At 39.4% G+C, this 18,017-nt stretch overlaps 1 protein-coding gene across 4 annotated transcripts; it reads right to left on the reverse strand.

Moving 5' to 3' along the window:
• Nucleotides 1-3,452: 3,452 nt before the first annotated feature.
• Nucleotides 3,453-14,211, reverse strand: LOC128741529 (uncharacterized). 4 transcript variants are annotated; one of them, XM_053837408.1, is made up of 6 exons: nt 13,988-14,210; nt 5,905-5,950; nt 5,735-5,755; nt 5,528-5,659; nt 3,727-5,467; nt 3,453-3,656 (listed from the first exon to the last, which is right to left on the reverse strand). In XM_053837408.1, exons 1-6 carry the CDS (start codon nt 14,037-14,039, stop codon nt 3,501-3,503), a joined length of 2,148 nt encoding a protein of 715 aa, XP_053693383.1. In that variant the 5' UTR covers nt 14,040-14,210; the 3' UTR covers nt 3,453-3,500. The 4 variants fall into 4 exon arrangements, with proteins under 4 accessions (XP_053693383.1, XP_053693384.1, XP_053693385.1 ...); XM_053837409.1 differs by having other exon boundaries at nt 5,905-5,944; nt 13,988-14,209; XM_053837410.1 differs by lacking the exon at nt 5,735-5,755 and having other exon boundaries at nt 13,988-14,211.
• Nucleotides 14,212-18,017: the final 3,806 nt, after the last annotated feature.

Genomic DNA, 18,017 nt, shown 5'->3' on the forward strand with positions numbered 1-18,017 from the left:
TTTTGAAAACAAGAATATTTTCTATGGTATATTTTCTATGGATTTCCCCACTTTAAGAGGGGGGGGGGCTCCTATACAAATGAAAAACAAATTTCCTCATAACTCGAGAACTATTCAAGCAAATGGACCCAAATTTGACATGTAAGTGGTTTTGGACGCAAGATTTTTTTTTATGGTGAATTGAGACTCCTCTCTTCTTTAGAAAGCGAGTTATGGCCCATCTCCCCTTTAAGAGGGTGGGCTTCCATACAAATGAAATGCAAATTTCCTCTTATCTCGAGAACTAATCAATCAAATGGAACCAAATTTGGCATGTGGGAGTTTTAGATAGCAGAAATTTTTTCTATGGTGAATTACGACCCCTTCCCCTTTTAAGAGGGGAGCTACCATACAAATGAAATTCAAATTTCCTTATAACTCGAGAACTATTCAAGCAAATGGACCCAAATTTGACATGTAAGTGGTTTTGGACGCAAGATTTTTTTCTATGGTGAATTGAGACTCCTCTCTTCTTTAGAAAGCGAGTTATGGCCCATCTCCCCTTTAAGAGGGTGGGCTTCCATACAAATGAAATGCAAATTTTCTCTTATCTCGAGAACTAATCAAGCAAATGGAACCAAATTTGGCATGTGGGAGATTTTGGAGTCTTGAATTTATTTTACGATAGTTAGAGACCTCTCACCCCTGTGGGAGGGGGATATGGACTCTCATACAAATAAAACAGAAATTTTTGCAAAACTCGAGAAATTCGAGACTCTTCCATAAAACATTAGTCAATACAAGACCACAAAAACTATCTATAGTAAAACTAGATCATTCAGGACGAGACGGTCGCGAGTGTTGCCGGTGACCCGCCGTCGGAAGCGCCGCCCACTGGGGGGCTTGCAAAACTCGAGATTGTGACAAAGATCATCCGAGATTCATGATTTATGTACAACACAGGTTAATTTGTGGCAATACGAAGTTTGTCGGGTCAGCTAGTTACCAATATTAATACAACATTGAAATAAACGTTTAGAATTTTAACGTACACATGAGATGTGTAGTACAGTGTTTGTCACTCTAACACAATAACGTCAGCCACTTTCGGTTTCTCCTTAATCGCTTACACGTTTTATCTCTGTTACCTTTCGTTGCGCTTCCGTTTTCCTTTTATCCAGTTCCGGTTTTCACTTTTTTTGTTTTTCCTCCTTTTCTGTACAATTCTCTTGATTTTTCCTGTTACTTACCTTCCATTTTTGCTGTTTCTCTCATGTTTTGCTTCTGCTGTTGAGTGTTTCTTGTTTCATTGTTTTGTTTTTCTTCGTGTCCTGTTTCCTTTGTTCTTATTTTCAATCTTATTTCAAAACAAGTTTTTCACTCGATTTTTGTCATTTTCTTTCTCGGTTATGTCTTTTTTTCCTAAGTTACATTCGTGGATCGCATTTTGTGTCCCAAACCTTTTTTATCATCTCTCTCTCTCTCTCTCTCTCTCTCTCCCGTTGTTGCCTCTTTTTCTGTCCATTTTCTCTTCTTTTTCCTGTCATATTTTTCGCCCTTTCCAGATTTTATCCGAAGATTTTTATCCGATCCCGATTTTTGTTTCGTTTTTCCCTCTCATCTTGTAATTTTTGTTTTTTGTCCCGTTTTGACTTATTCGATCCGGGTTTACTTCTTTTTTAGCTCTTAAACTCCTTTTCTATCGCATTTTTCGTTTCCATCTGTTTCGTTCTTCCTCTTATTATGTATTGCTTTTCTTCCCTTTCTGTTTTTTTTGCGTTTCATCCCTTTTGTCTTCTGCTTTGATTTTTTCCCAATATTTTTCTTTTTCTGGCGTTTTCTCAGTTTTTTCTATCGAGTGCGTACTTTTTTTTTTTTACGTTCTTTTGTTCCGAAATTCCTGTTTCATTGCTCATGTTTTCTTTTTGTCCTGTCCCATTTTTTCTTATTTTCAGTTGTCTTTTACCCCATATTTTCACTCGTTTTTTGTCATTTTCTTTGTCACTTTCCATCTTCCGTCTTTTCCTTTCCTCTCCTTTTCCTCTTCCTCCTTTTGTTCTCACGGTTTCAGTCTTTTGTCTTCGGTTTCCCGTTGTCTTTAACCCGTTTTACCAGTTTTTCTTTTATCTCATATTTCCCTTTTTTGTCTCATCAATCCTTTTTCATGCTTCATTTGATCTTTCCCAATTTTCTCGTTTCGGTTTTCTTTTCTGTCTCTTTCTATTCTTGTTTTCTTTTTCGTTCCTTCTCTTTCTCGTTTTCGGGTCCGGGTTTCGTCTCCCTTTTTTCTTTCTCGTTTATCCTTTCTTCTGCTCGCTGTTTTCTCTTTCTTTGTTTCTTTTCTCTTCTTTTCCTGTCCCACTTTTCGCTCGACCTCTGACCTCAGTTCCGTTTTTCTCTCCGTTTCTCAGGCCCGTTCTTCCGCCTTTCTTGCCTTTTTTGACATTTTCTGTTCTGTTTCAACTTTTTCCGTTCCATTTTTTTTTGATTTTCAATTCCTTTTCTATCTCATTTTTAGTCTGTCATTCGTGTGTTCCATTCTACCTCTTATTATGTCCTCCTATTCTCCCTTTTCTGTCACGTTCTGTTTCTCTCAAAGCTCTGTTCTTCTTCTATACAGAACCATGGCATTTGTTAGCCGTTTGATTAATATTTTTTGAAACCGTAGTTCTTTTACAATTCTGAGATAATCTCAGATTATAGCTTGGTTCGACCCTTGCACCTTCCAGCATTGGACAAAAGTAGGAGTCACAACGACTATTTGTTAAGCGTAGCTACTGAGCTACTAATAACCCCCCTCTCACCTGTCCGTCCTTTATCCACCACGCTAAAAATTTTTCATTACTATCCCCTACCGTCCATTCATCAATTGTAAAAGAACTACCGTTTCAAAAAAAAAATAATTTATATGCCTGACCGCATTTCAAGGTCAAGACTAAAACACGAGGTTGGTCTAGTTGTTTCATTACAAATTTAGGAAACATCACATGATGTAGATCTCAAGGATTGCTGGAAATTCAATTTTTTTAACTGTCCGGTCCCTTGGGGAACGATGGGTTCACTGTTTCGAGGTATTAAAAGAGTAATTCTCGCGTAACTTTTCAAAAGGACCTAAGTAACAATGAGAATTTCTCTGTGTGCCTCTTCTCTTTCAGTTACCACGGCGTTGCAAATGCACTTTAAAACATCAGCCTTGCATAATTCGGTTGCTAGTGTCACTAGTTACCTAATCGTCAAAATAACTTTTGTTGAAATTTCAACCATTTGTAACCAATCAAGTGCAAAAGTTCCAATATTTGAAGACCTCGTGTCAGTAGTGGCCCCGTTTTAACGAGAATTACTCATACTCAAATGATGAAATTGCCAACAACAGCCTATATGCAATCACAGGCTACAAATCTTGTATCAATGTTGCATTAACAAGTCGGAAATATTGTGATATTTATTTATTCCACTGCATAAAAGATGGTATCTATACTTTTATTTCAGTCCAAAAACTTAACAACTAAATAATTAAACTTTTACGGTGTATGCAAACTGTAGGTACTAACTTTTCCGTCATCTTCAAGCGTCGTGGTAGCGGCCTTATAGCCAGTTTTCTTTCCATCGATGTTATGCTGCTCGCTCTCGGCCGTCGACAGTGAGCTGTACGATTTGATTTTACCCTCATCGTCATACTAGTAAAATATAAAAAATATTCAATTAATCAAAAAACATTGTCAGTGGAACGCTTCTTTAGTAGACTACCTTCTGTCCGGAAGCCCACTTGGAGCTGCTAGACCACGACTTTGTTCTCTTGAAGCCACCGGCACCGGTGTCGATGCCGCTGCTGATGTTTTGATCGTCTCCAAATCGGTTTGCGGTGTCAATAGCCGAGCTGCCGGAAACGGCACCGTTATAAGCGTTTTTAGCTTGCAGTTTCGCTAACCGCTCCGATTCGCTCATTATTTCCCCTAGGTCATTGTTGTCTCCGAGCGACAAGCCAGCCGATCCGAAACGCTGTCCCAGATCATCGGGCGTGATCGGGTAGCGAGAGTAGCCTCCGGCCTTAACTTGTTGATTGTAAGCGCTTGCCGCCTCGGACGCCGAATAACGAGATCCTTGGCTTGCTGAACCAACTGGAACTGGGTAATAGGAACCTCCAGCTAGCTGCTGTTGACGCCGTTCCTGTGCAGAATATCTAGATGCAGAAGAGGAGGTGGATTCTCCCGCAGGAACTATTGGAACGTACGATTGACCTTGCTGCTGGCGATGTTCTTGCGCTGAATACTTCGAAGACGATGAAGAAGAACTTGCCACGGGAGCTACCGGAACGTATGAGGCTCTGTGATCTTGACGACGATCTTCCGAAGCGTATTGCGAGGCTGTTGAGGCGGTTTGTCCTCCCACTATCGGAACATACGTCGAACCTGCTTGAGTACGACGCTGATCGTAACTGGCACGGTGAGATGCAGTCGAACCAGTGTTCAAAGCAACCGGAACATAGGTACTTCCCTTGCGACTGTAGTCTTCATGTCGTTCTTCGTGGTGTTTGGATGATGAGCTGACAATGGGAGCGACTGGAACGACACTTTGTACTGAATGGTCAACGTTTTCTTCTTCTGTGTTGACAGCAGACAAGCGATTAGTGTAGACTGGTTGATAGACTGGACGATAAGCCGAAGATTGGCGATAATTGGCGGCAGATTGAGAAGACTGATCCGAAGAACTAACGTACAATGGTCGAGGAGTAGCATCGATAGAGGAATAAGATTGTTGTTCATTCGCCGATGAATACTGACTGGAAGTGCGCACTGGGTAAACTTTCACTGGAGCATAGACAGTTCCCTCATGACTTGCCAATCGTGCAGAACTATCGAGATTAGAACCAACCGAGGTGTACACAGGTACGGGTTTTCCGTATACGACGTAGGTGTTTGAAGGAGTGTAACGTTGATAGCCATCCTGTCGACCGGAGGCGACATATTTGGAAGCTTGTTCGTTTGTGCTGTAAACCGGAACAATTGGCTGGGAAACTGAAGCAGATTCTCTTTCCGATGCAGTCGCATAGCTTGATCTGCTTCTATAAGCATTGCTACTATCGACTGGAACGGCATAGACTGCGGAAGAACTGTCAAGATTTGCACCAGAATAGCTACTGTGTGATGCATCCTGGCCAATGGGGTAAGCAGTAGCAATGATCGGTTGCACAACCGACGACGATCCACTGGTTGCCGCAAAATTGGACCTAGTTTTCACGCCATCGGTTCCAATAACATAATTTACAGGCTGAGCGGAGCTAACACTGGATGCACTATGGCGCTGTGAAGCGCTAGAGTAGCTGGATTTACCACCGCTAATTACAGGATACACTGGAACGACATTTTTAACGGACTCATGCTGTGCGCTTGCCTGATATTTGGAACTGCTTGAGCTAGCGCCAGTGCTACCACCGGAGAACCCAACGATTCCGTGTCCAAGAGTTTCCGCATCACTGTTATCGGAAAAGCTGTAAGATAGATTTTCGTTAGAAACCATTCAAAGCTCATAAGAGAATGATACGACTTACCCAGAGCTGCTGTAACAAATTGTACTTCCACACGGAGCTCCTCCTGCGGAGCTAGCACTGCTAATCCTCGACAAACGTTCTGCGGCACCCCTTCGTGCCGCATTTACTGATGCTTCATGCTGCGAATAATGCCTGAAATGATACCGCTGGTAATCAATTGACCTCCATTGCGATCGTAAACTACGAACTATGATTAACAGTACTTACAATCCCTTAATATTGTTCAAACTGGAAAAGTAGAAGACAAATCCAGCGCCACAAGCATTTAAATGTGAATGTTATGTTGGTCATGCGATGAGTTTTGTTCAACAAATCAAATAAAAAGATTTGAGTTATTATGTAGATAGCAAAAGTGTGTTCGAGCTTACTGATCATACCTATCGTTTATATTGTATCCTAAGGGGTCACCGTAAGTATCTGGAACTTAAAAGAAAAACAGTTTATCTGATTTCAAAATAAAACTAGTAAAGTAGGACAGAGTTTATCGTATAATATATACCTACTTAACCACACAATGGCGGTTACAGAACATAACGAGAATCAATAGCAAAATGTTCAATCATAGCTCTTCGCACCGACAACGAAACAACAAATCTGATGAACAATGGAAAATCCGAGGGACAAATTCTACGACAGGTTCGAACAAACCTAGGAATTGTACTTAAAACCTCTTAAAATTTTCATTGGAGGTGTTTTGGTCGAGTATCATTGGAGGACATAACTTTCATTTGTTGGCTAATAACGATCGAAGATTTGTATATATTGCTGCGACCAGACCTTTAACACTTGCTTTCCAAGTATTTTAATACTCGGAGTCCAGATCGATCTTGTTGTTTATTGACAGACAACGCGTTTCGGATGTCGTCGTTATAAGGTCTTTTCGGAAACCAAATATCGACTTAGATTCTACAGAGAGGACAATGCGCTTCAATGCCTAGCGATTGACCGCTGATGGAATTTTAGCGGAATACGTCAAAATCACAGAATAACAGGAGATGAATCAGACTAACATTCAAATGCTCCTAGTGACTATGCGTCAGAGGATATAGAGAGGCCAGAGCTACAGTGAAAAGGGTCCATTGTTGGAAAAAGCGCAAATTCAAAGAGTACTTGCTCGACCGCAACAGAAGACCATAACACTAGAAATAATATACAGAGTTTTTAAAATAGTTAATGGTGTCAAAAGCAGAAATTTTCTCACACCGGTGATGTAACGGGTGGCAACTAAAATTTTGGAATTTTTTCGCGGCCCTTATGCTCAGCAACAAACGAGCTCAGAGAGAAATGAGAATATGTATGTGTTAGCTCTCTCTCTCCTCTTTGTGTTAATATTTTTGTTTTGTTTATGCTTGCTCAGTTTTGCTAAAAATGGCGTCAAAACAAGAAGCATTTCGGGAGCGCGTTGTACACTTCTACGAACTGCCACAGAAATCTCGGCAAAAATACACGGTAGGGGAAAAGTGTATAATGTGCCCCCCCTAAGAATAAATGGATATATCTCCGTTATACTTCCCCAAATTAACGTTACAACTACGTGTATATGTTGGTACTTAAGCTGACAACCAATTGCAATTGTTTATTTCATTTAGTATTGTGGAATAAACATGCTAGGAATTATTTAATAAAAGCACCTAAATGTTGTGTTTCTCGTCTGCGCGGGGTAAAATGCCCCACCTGCGGTATAATATGCCCAATGCGGTAATTTGAGTATTTCTACCAGCGACAGACCAACTCTATTTTGTAGAAAGTAAAACTATTTCCTTTGTTTTGCAAAATATCGTTATTTTATGTAAAATAAACCTAGTTTCGGCCTTCTGATGCACTTTTTCTTTTCTGCATGGGGCACATTATACCGCAGCTGTGGCGTTTTGTACCGGGTAGTTGAATTACCTAGAATTTGGACGTTGGTAATAAATTATTCCCACCACGGTTGCTCACCAATACTAATTGAATTAAATAATGGCAATTGGCTTCAAGTTAGATCTGTTTACCTATGTTTATAGCCACATTTGCAAGGGGGGGGGGGCAAATTGCACCACCGCAAGTGGGGCATATTGGCCTGCTTTTACTTATTTGAAAAAATATTAAATGCTAAAGCAAATCAAGCGTTTCATACCGTTATTTTTAGCACGGATGTCATTTTGAAGTTCGCTTTACGCAATCGAATCGCAACAACCGGTTATTTACAGATTTTGACAAGAAAATAGCTTATGGAAATGACGCCAAAAGTTACATCGGAAGCTGCTCAAAAACAAATTTATTTTTGTTTTGTTTTTACAGCATGTGACAACTGTCATACTTGCATAGTAGGCTAGTTCCATCAAATACTATGGTTTCGGGGTGGTTTTGCATTTTAATTTCGCTTGTTTAGCGAAAAACGAAGGGGGGGCACATTGGCCACGGGGGGCACTTTATACATAATTCCCCTACAGCATTTAAAAAGCAAATATGTTGCGAGCGAGGGGCAAGACACTTCATAATATCATCATATATTAATATCTTACGCCCTATTAAAGCCCTATGAATGTATAACTTCATAGGGCTTTAGGTTATATTATGGGTGGAAAAGGTAAATATATTAAGGTTGAAAAAATTTTCCATATAGGGAAAAGTAATATATTTTCAACAGTGTCTTGCCCCTCGATTGCGACTTCGACTGTTTACCATATCCTAAGATGCCAAACAACTATTCGCAAGCAAGGTAGTGGAAGACCAGCTAAAATTATGGACGCAGAAAGACATCGTTCTCTTTCTCGTTTCTTCAACAACAAGCCCTCTGGTTTGGCTATCAAAAATTTGATCCCGTTTCTACAAAAACATCATGCAGATGGACAATTCGTCTTTTGGCCGGATAGAGCATCATCGCATTACGCCAAAAAAGCGCAATCGTTCCTGAATACGCATTCGATCCCATTTTTACCCAAAAGCCACGACCCGAATTTAAAAACTATCTGTGGGCTAAAAAACGTCAAGGCTGCTGGAAAGGATGATATATCTGCCGAATTTCCAAATGTAGGAAATAGTCGGATAGCCTAGTTTGACGTATCTACAAAAAAGGCCTAGACTTGATGGCAGGAACGGTCGTAGCATAATATTCCTCAATTCAGCGTGAAAAGTGCTCTCCCGTATTCTGTTTTGTCAATCTAAAAGCTCTGCGACACATCCGACATAAGTTCCAGAAATACAACTTGCAGATTCATCAACCTTTTGTAGATTTCAATGTGGCGTATGATGCAGTCGAACGGAATAAGCTGTGTCAGATAATGCTTGAGCATGATTTTTCGACGGCACAAATAAAGGTGATTCAAATGGTGCTGGATGAATCCAAATCAAGCATAAAATGATGATTCATTTTCGAGATGTAGACGCTGGAGAGGCTGTTAGAGTCAATAGGATCGTAGCAACTGGCCCTGTAATTGTCCTGCACTCTAACAGCTGGCAGAAGTCTGTCGTATAAAAACAGAAGGTCAAGTTTCGATAACGAAATGTAGCACCTAGGCTTTGCTTTGCTTTGCTATGCGTTGCGCAGAATTAGGATCTATGTGCAGAATTAGGTGCACTAACATTAGTGCCCTATCTAGAAGTAGTACACCAGAAACATGGACTGCCAATCTTGCAAATATAGTCGTCCTAAAAAGGACCGTTCGGTTTGACTCGGTTTAGCAGTAGTAATAATAAAATTAATTAACACCACCACAATTATCGGATAATCCATCAAATCAGCATATCTGCAAAGATGGACGCTTGTTAACGTTTGCAGAAATGCCGAATTGGAAAATATAGCCGAAAACTCTTGGTAAAGTTTTATTGTTTATGTGATGCAATTGTATTAACTCTACCGCTGCTTAAGAATTGAAACAAGACGATCATCCATTGAAGAAAAAAATCGAAAAAGGACATAAAATGACATAAAATATGACAGAAAAAGAGGAAAAGCGAGGGAAAAAACGAACATCAGAACAGTGTCAAATAAAAACTCGGGCGAAAAACGGGACAGGAAAACAAAAGAAAAGGAACTGAGAAGAAAAAAACAACGGGCAGAAAAAACAAATAAAAACGTTGAAGAGAAAGATGGAAAATGAGACCACAAACGGGATACGGAACAGAAAATAAAAAAACTTATGGGTGAAAAGAAGTATGCGAGAAAGAAAAAAGAAAACCGATAAACAAAACGAAGAAAACGGGAAAAAGTGGTTAAACGGGAAATAAAAGGAAAAAATGGGGCAAAAAACAGGAAAATAGTACAGAACAAGAAGGGAAAATACTGGAAAAAATTGACCAGAGTAAAACCAAAGTTTGAAACCAAAGTAAAACATAAGAAAAACAAAAAGGGGGGCCATAAACAGAATAAACGTGACAAAAAAGAATAACAGACTGGACACCAAAACGAAAATACAGAGCAGATGAAGAAGAAAAACGAGAAAGAGATAACAGAGTTAGAAAGGACGAAAACTGAAAATGGAAAAAGAAAGTAAGAAAAGAACAAAGACGGATAACGGGAAAGAAAACAACAAAAATCAAGTGGAAAACATGAGGAAAAATAGGATTGATAACAAAAAGAAATTCGGACATGGGTAGAGAAAAATATAACATAGAAAAAGGAAACACGGGAAAGAAAAAAACCAGAGAAAAAACGGAAGAAAAGTGGAAGCAAAAACCAAGAAACGGTACAGAACAGGAGAAAAAACGGAACAATAAGTGGAAAAACGGAACTGGAAAAGAGAACAAGCCAAAAGGAAAGAAGGTAAAACGAGGGAAGGTGTAAGACAATGTCAATCTTGTTTTAAGTGAAATTTCGAGTCCGGTTTGAAGAAAAGCCCTAGTGCAAATTAGTTCAGTTTCAAACGTAACTTAATGTCCAATATTATTTCTTCCTTACTTGTGATGACTCTATACGCGGTCGTGACATAAACTCTTTTTTTGGAAAGGGAGTATGTAATATGTATGGTGTGAAAAATGATTGATAAGTTTTGAGCCTTAGGCTGAAAGCCTCAATAATAAAAAACATTAATCAATTAAATTAGCTAAATAATAAAAAATTATTTAGTTAAATTAATTGGACGAACTGAATAATTTCGATATACAAACCAAAATTATATCGAGTGCTATGCCTGGGTTCTATCCGATTTCATGTGTAATCCCAAGTATAACGTCCAGTCCAAATTGCTCTAATTTTAAGTATTAAAGGTGGAGGAGCGTTTGTTGGGAAGAATGGTAGTAGACTGGATGAAACTGCGAAACTTTGATATGGGGCCAAAAATACACTGCGTAGTTCAATTACTGAGTGAGACTCTAACTCACACTCTCTCGGTTTGCGCCCAAGTGTTTTGACAATTAAACTATCAGTACACGACACCCTATATTAGATAATCTCACATCTAGTTTTGGTCATTGCGTAATAAATTTAAGTAGAATTTCAAATCCAATTTAAAGTCCAATTTCAGTATGAAGTAAAGCTTTATGCTCAATTTAGACCAAATTCTAATTGAATGTCTTATGCCAAATCCAATTTCAAATCCAATGCCAGCTATAATTTCTAGACCAATTTCAACCTTGATTGTAAATCAATTTGCACCCGAAAATACGAAATTTTCTACCTGATCGACCCGTGTTTTTGTGAAAAGTAATAATGTATTTACCATCTTACGCTTCGCTTATACAGGCCAAAACATTCCCCTGAAAGGGCGGGTGTCCTATCTTTTGTTTATGACTTTATTTATTTATTTTATTTAGAGGGACTGGGCATGCCAGAGCTTATTTCAATCAAAATATTATTGTTTATATTTTCGGCATTTCGACACATGCGAACACGAATAATGAGTCACCGCATATGTTTCACTCGACAATGTTGGAAGCAGATTTATCTGTCAGACATCAGCTGTCAGCTATTTCGCCATCGTTAAGTCAGCTCTCAAACGCCGAACGAAGATACGGATAGTTCATCTTAATTGCAGACCTCAGATTTTCGGAAAACTCTGGTGTGAATCAACACTCAAAAGAAAAAATGGTTGTCATAGTGGTAGCTGTGACACCTGTATCAAAAACAATCCCCTGACAGGACTATTTATTTTTACGCCAAGAATTGCAGCTCGCTTGCTACGCGCTTTACACAAGTTGAACAACCACATTAACCTAGCTGAGAGCATCTCACGGAAACTCTCTCATGTGAGGCAGAATTTACTGTGATTCTGAAAAAATCGGCCCAACATTTTGTTTTTTGATAACGGTAGTTTTTACAATCGAAGAATATAATGTATCAAAGATGTTTATAATATCCAAACAGAGTGGGACAAGACGATAAGGGGAAAAAGCGGAAAATAAGTGCAAGTTTTTGAATCATCTTAGCAGAATACGAAGCCTGAAATTGAATAAAAAAAAAAACTTTTCCAATTAAATTCTACTATTTATATTTAATCGCGACAAATACGTATTTCGCCTACGACTTGCAGGCTTCATCAGTGTCTGTTTTCGAACGAAGAAAAACTGATTTTAACAATTCATATATAAAAATTAGGATTTTTCTATCTTCACTGAAATCCCAAAACGGTCATTGGCTTTATAAACCACGTAGTACCGAATTGGGGATCAGGATAACTGTCCCGTTCAACTCCATCAATGGCTATGAGCGGTCCGTAAACTGTGTACAGCAATCGGGGCCTGCCACAAAAGACGATCATTAAGACTGTCGCAGCGACCTTTCGACCCAACGCCCTTCTGGCATACAAAAAAATCTTCGCTGAAGAGATAGAAGGTTACTGTCTTCAGCAAAATTTCTTGTTATAATATGCTTTAAAACTTTTCTGAACACATTAATGTATTATATTGAAACTGAAGAAAAATAACTTTTTATTTCAGTTTTAGGGAACTTAATCAAAATTTGAATTCCACCAGACGATAGAAGTTTTATTTCAAGAAACTCTTCCAAAGGGTCCATAAACCTAAAATCATGCTTTCCCACTCCAAACTCTAATGTGCACTTTTTTTGGTTTTAGACCACTGTGCTCTGTCTTGAACTTCACCTGTTTTGGAGTTGTTTCAGTTCTGAATCACATTAAGTCAGCCTTCGAAAATCGCTTCCGCTTTATAATTTTTATTCAATATTTAACTTGTTTACTATACTGATAATAGCTCTGTTCACTGTGAGCTGAATGAAATAGACTTCTTTATTAGTGTGTTTTAGAACAAAGCGGTGCTTATAAGATTAAAAGCGGCGTAAACAATATAAGTTAAGAAATAAAAACCTCTCAACTAATGAACATTTCATTTCAATCTAATGACACTATTCGGGTGTGACAGTCATGATCATAATCGAAAAGTTTAAAACTTCAGGGTTTAACATTGCGACTTTTATTAAGCAACCAAATCTTTAAATCACATCGCATCACATCCTAGGCAAACTATTACAACCCAGTTGTTCAGTATTCTGGATCGATGGGACACCACACTTGGCCACCCTTCCTACTAATCGCGTGGCACTCGTGCTAACAATCCTAATCACTGGAATGTACCTCGCAAGACATCTCAGAATTATGTTAAAAACCCGATTCGGTTCACTGCAATACCGATCCGTTACAGCTGCGACACACTGCTTAGTTGCTTCACTTATAATGTCAGGCTGTCCAAATTGAACATAGAACTTGCGTAAATCGATAACCGTCGTTCGGTTGTACCAGCCCAACCGAACAGTGTAAGCGTAGGCCAGTGCTTCATACTCCGGAACTTCCAGGACACGACCCTGACAATAATCTATAAGCGAGCTTTGCGAATGAGGAATTATATTCATACTATCCACCAGAACCTGCAAAATTTCCTCCTCCGTGTACGGAACAATTTGCTTTTCAGTGCTTATTCCTCCATAGTTGCGATAATAGCACAGAAACGAATTATATGCACGGGAAAGTCGTTCACTTTTTCGTATAGAGGTTTCAATTCGGGTCAAACAGATTTGCGTGTTATTTTCATAATCTTTTTCTCCGATGGAAGGTAGAAAGTACCACCGAAAAACGTGGTCCTTCACAGTTTGCTCCGTCTCGTTCCACGCGTTAACACTAGTCAGGATGCAATTGATGAGAACTCGTACGCTCGGTTCATCCGGATAACCTGTCCGTGTGTATCGGTTCAACGTTTCCTGTGTTATCTGCAGGTACTCTGCACATTGAATTCGGGCATCTTCAAATGTTTTCCATCGAGGTGCCTCCAAATGATTGGGCTCTGCCAAACTGAGCTGCAGAACCATTGCGGCTACCAACCAGAACGCGATTGACGTCATTTCAAACTCAGATATAAAATCCACATCCAAAATTTATATAAACGACTAAATTTATGTTCATATAAATTCAGTGTTTGCAGAGTACGTGCCATACCAATAAATATACAATTTCATTTTGACTATTTTAACTCTATTTTGATTCAACATAAAAACACCTGAACAATTTCATTCATAATATCACAAAAGTTTACCTGCAAGACATGATCCGGCAATCAACACTACCAAATATCCCACTTTTAGCATTTTTACACTTCACACAATCCGATTTGGTCTAGTTCAGTTCATACACTTTTTTTCTAAAAAAAATTGTCTCGAGAATATTTACACCACTAACGTTCACTTCGCAATGCGGTCCACTGAAAACTGTTCACTTTATAAGAACTTCTGAGTGCTGCGCGCTCGTGTAAAAATAATCGCAACTGTTTTTTCTAGAATTTGACCCCTCGCTGATGACCTTTCGGGCGTCGGGCTTTCAAATGCTTCGCTAGTACATTCCTAGAATTGATTCAATGCGAAATATCGACCCGAAATCTCGTTAACTGCTGCAAAGTGCCAACTCCAGTATGTGTAATGTATACTTTCGAACGAATGCTTTTATTCGCAACTGTTTGGAGCATTCATCAGCTCGGACATCGAACTTTTCGGAACTACAACGCAGCGGAAAACGTGAAACGTTTCAGTAATGCTCGTATTCAGTCATCCGAATAACTTTATTCTGAAAATTTTAATTTCTAATAAACACTTCTGAGTAATGATGACGATCTTTTGAAAAACCAAAAACCCGAAGTAAAAAATTTCGACGAAAACACACAACGCTTCTCGCTCGAGGACAACTGCGGTAGAGTCGATGAACGGCGAGCACCCGCGGAAATCGCCTTGATCAAACGCGAACAAAAAAAAAGGAAGTCGTTCGCTCTCACTGGGTCTTGGTCATCTATCCTGATAACGGTAGACAAAGATGTTTTAAGCAGACGCCAGTAAGAAGTCGCGCAGCCTTGAAACGGGATAATGTTGTGCGAGATTATTCGAGATGGCTAACCCACATATCGGGCAGATCACATACTAATTATGGATGCCACGTGGTGGTAACTTAATGCGAGCGTCAAAATCAAAAGCAATATTTAATTATTATTTCATTAAAATAAAAATAGAAATACCAGCAATTTAAAGCTAGAGCGAGACTAAGTCAAATTTGTAGTAGCTTTTAAATACAATTTAGTAGATGAGATTAAGAAATAAGCGAATAAAACAAAATTAAGTGAAAAGTTAGAAGCTGTGTAAGTTATTTTACAGAGGTGTGATACCGAATTAAGTTGAGCCATAATTCATAGGCTCAGTAAAAGTACTCTCACAAAATCGATTGATGTCATACTAAAACCAGAGTGAAACAAAATTTTGTAAGATATAAATACGGCAGTAAACCACGTAAATAATTTGACCAGTAAATAACTAAATAACCAGTAAATACGGCAAGGATACCACAAAAAATTAGAAGTTAATTGAAAAACATATCGACCAGTGTTGCCCAGGTGTAAGTATGGTGCGGGCCGAATTGAAAGTCCCTTCGAATACCGCGGACTGCAATAGCTGCTGACCATTACTGCTCATAACAAAATGTATAATATACGCGGCCTCAACTAGGCATCATGTCCCAGAATTCTTTGCAACATTTATGTAATAAAACAACCATAAACATTATGGTCAAAGACCCACGAATAAACTAGATGCCCCCTCAATTAGCCTTAAATTTTCTTACACCGTTCTTCAAATCAATCGGCGGGCCGCACGGATCAGTTGGCCTTTACTGATATAGACGAAAAAGCGCTCAATTGAGCAACGCAAAAATTTATTCATAAAATGGAACTGTGTTGTAATTGATTTCTTGCGTAACTTTTCAAAAGGTCCTATGTAACAATGAAATGAATTCTCTTCGCCTCTGCTCTCGTGAGCTGTGGAAACAAAAATTCATCAGGAAAGTGCAAAAGTGTTGCTGGAAACCACAGCAAACCACGAAACTATCTAGTTTTTCACGTAACAATGAAGTAATCAACACGATAAATTTTTGACATAAGCTGGGGTCATCGCTGAAGCTCTTTGCAGTAGGAATATATCAACAATATCAAATTCCAAACTTCCGGATCCTCTCCTCCACTCTTTGCTCCTCTCTGAACCCTACACATTAGAGCCTCAGCTAATGTCATTCTCGTTTAGTGACGAAACCGCAAATTTCTTCATAGGTTTGTTAAGGTCCAAACACAATAGAGTGGACCCTCGTTAACAGGGTTCGTTTTAAATTCAAACAACTAGCAACTCTAAATATGCTGAAACTTCGTTATTGTTTTGGCTGTTTGATTTAGCTGGCAGCTGCAAGCGGCAAATATTTCGATCAAACTTTTATCTGAATCATTGGTAAAACGGAAAGTGGAATGGGGTCATTCCATCTCAAACGTACACAAGGTTTAGATTCGACTATCAGCGATTTCAACAAAAGTTGGCATAATTGTTCATTCCGACCCCACAACCAACTTCCCATGATATTATGCCGATTGATCAATCCTCCTAGCAGTGGCGCTACTTCCTTTTTTACAGATTTTCAAAAAAAGTCATTTTTCGGGTTCAAATATCTCTGAATCAGTTTGATGTAAAGACATAGCAATATACTTTTTCTATGAACTTTTGGCAGCGCAATCGAATGATGTTATCAGTTTTTATCTAATTTGTCAACATCATACATTTTTTTGCAATTTAAAACGAAAAATGCGAATACCTCAAAACACCCCCAATTTTATTTTCAAATAAATATGCTCAAAATGTTCGCCAGAAAATTCTACATAAGAATCACTTAACTAGATAAAACAATATTAGTAGTTTGAGAGATATGGTGTTTTGAATATCTGGAGCATGCGTAATTTTAACTGAATTGTTAACGTAGCCGTCGAAAACCGGGCGTATGCGTACAGAGAACAAAGCACTCTTGCGAATGCATCCGCCTACAAATGACGGATCTCTTTAGAGGCATGTTCGAATGAACCTGATACTATTGATAACCAGAGCGCAGGGTCTAAAACCCTAACCCTAAGGTCGGGATAGCCAACCCCACACTACCTGAGTTGTCTTCCCAGATGTCTGATAGAACAGTATCTTCTAAGGTGCTGAGCAGATTTCCCTACTCGTGAAAAAAAGGATCCAAAATCCCTAAAGAAGGTGGTTTTAATAGCCGTTGCGTAAAGACCCGAATGAGTAAGCTCTAATCCAAGGTGTCATGGACCCTTGCTGAGGGATACCAAAGTGCCCTCCATAGTAATCTACCCTTACCGCAGAGAGGTTCTGAGGCGGCGTACCTTTATTTCCCCTCCACACGTGGGACTTCTTTTGGATCTCAATATCGAAATGCCGAGACTAATGGAGTCGAAGGACTAGATTCCGTATCTGAAGATCTGGAGGAAAATTTCAACCTTGACAGCGGCTCCCTATGATGTGGAGAACCTTCAGTCTTTTCGTTGATCCTGATTTCGTCAAGGTGTGTGGAGCGGGGGTGTGAAGAGTCGCCCGAACAATCTTCCTGATCCGGCGACGTTGCTAGACGACGATAGAAATTGTGTCGCCAAACACTAGCGCAAAAGGGCCGTCTGCGCCCAAACCCCAAACGGAGGTTTCGTATAGTGACATGGTGAATACCTCCAGCATCGCAATCACTTCAAGTGTTTAGCCATCCACTATACTTACCGCAGATCAGTTAACGGCTATTCGCAACGAAATCCTAAACTGCGTAGCGGAACAGGATACTTCAGCCATACGCCCAAAGTTCAGAATCTGCTAACTTAAGAACGACTAACTGCTCCTCGTTTGTACCGACATAGAGACAGTAAGATAAGTGAAGACTACCAACCCTCAACTCGTGGGATCAAGCGCTGCTAGGAACATACATCATGAAGGACTTTTCAAGGACCCTTGTGTTCATGTATTCACACGGAAAATACCCGAGTCGCGTGAACACCTCGAGCAAGAGGCAGTCACGTAGCCAGAGGTGGGGGCCAGGAGCCATATGTTGGCTTCTAATGCATTATATGCATATCTTTCTGCTTATAAATATAATACATCACAATACATTTAACGTATTGTAGTTCTAAACGCAAAAATATGCATATAAAACAGTTAAAATCAAAATTGGGCCCCCGGGCCCCCCCTTCTGGCTACGTGGCTGGCAAGAGGGTCCTCCGT

This window comes from Sabethes cyaneus, chromosome 3, assembly GCF_943734655.1.
Source record: "Sabethes cyaneus chromosome 3, idSabCyanKW18_F2, whole genome shotgun sequence".
In the NCBI taxonomy this organism is placed as follows: domain Eukaryota; kingdom Metazoa; phylum Arthropoda; class Insecta; order Diptera; family Culicidae; genus Sabethes; species Sabethes cyaneus.

Coding starts and splice junctions, on each gene's coding strand:
- LOC128741529 (XM_053837408.1), bottom strand. CDS start 14,039: ATGCTAAAAGTGGGATATTTGGTAGTGTTGATTGCCGGATCATGTCTT. Junction 5,660..5,734: donor TTGAACAATATTAAGGGATT/GTAAGTACTGTT, acceptor GTATCATTTCAG/GCATTATTCGCAGCATGAAG. Junction 3,657..3,726: donor AGTGGGCTTCCGGACAGAAG/GTAGTCTACTAA, acceptor ATATTTTACTAG/TATGACGATGAGGGTAAAAT.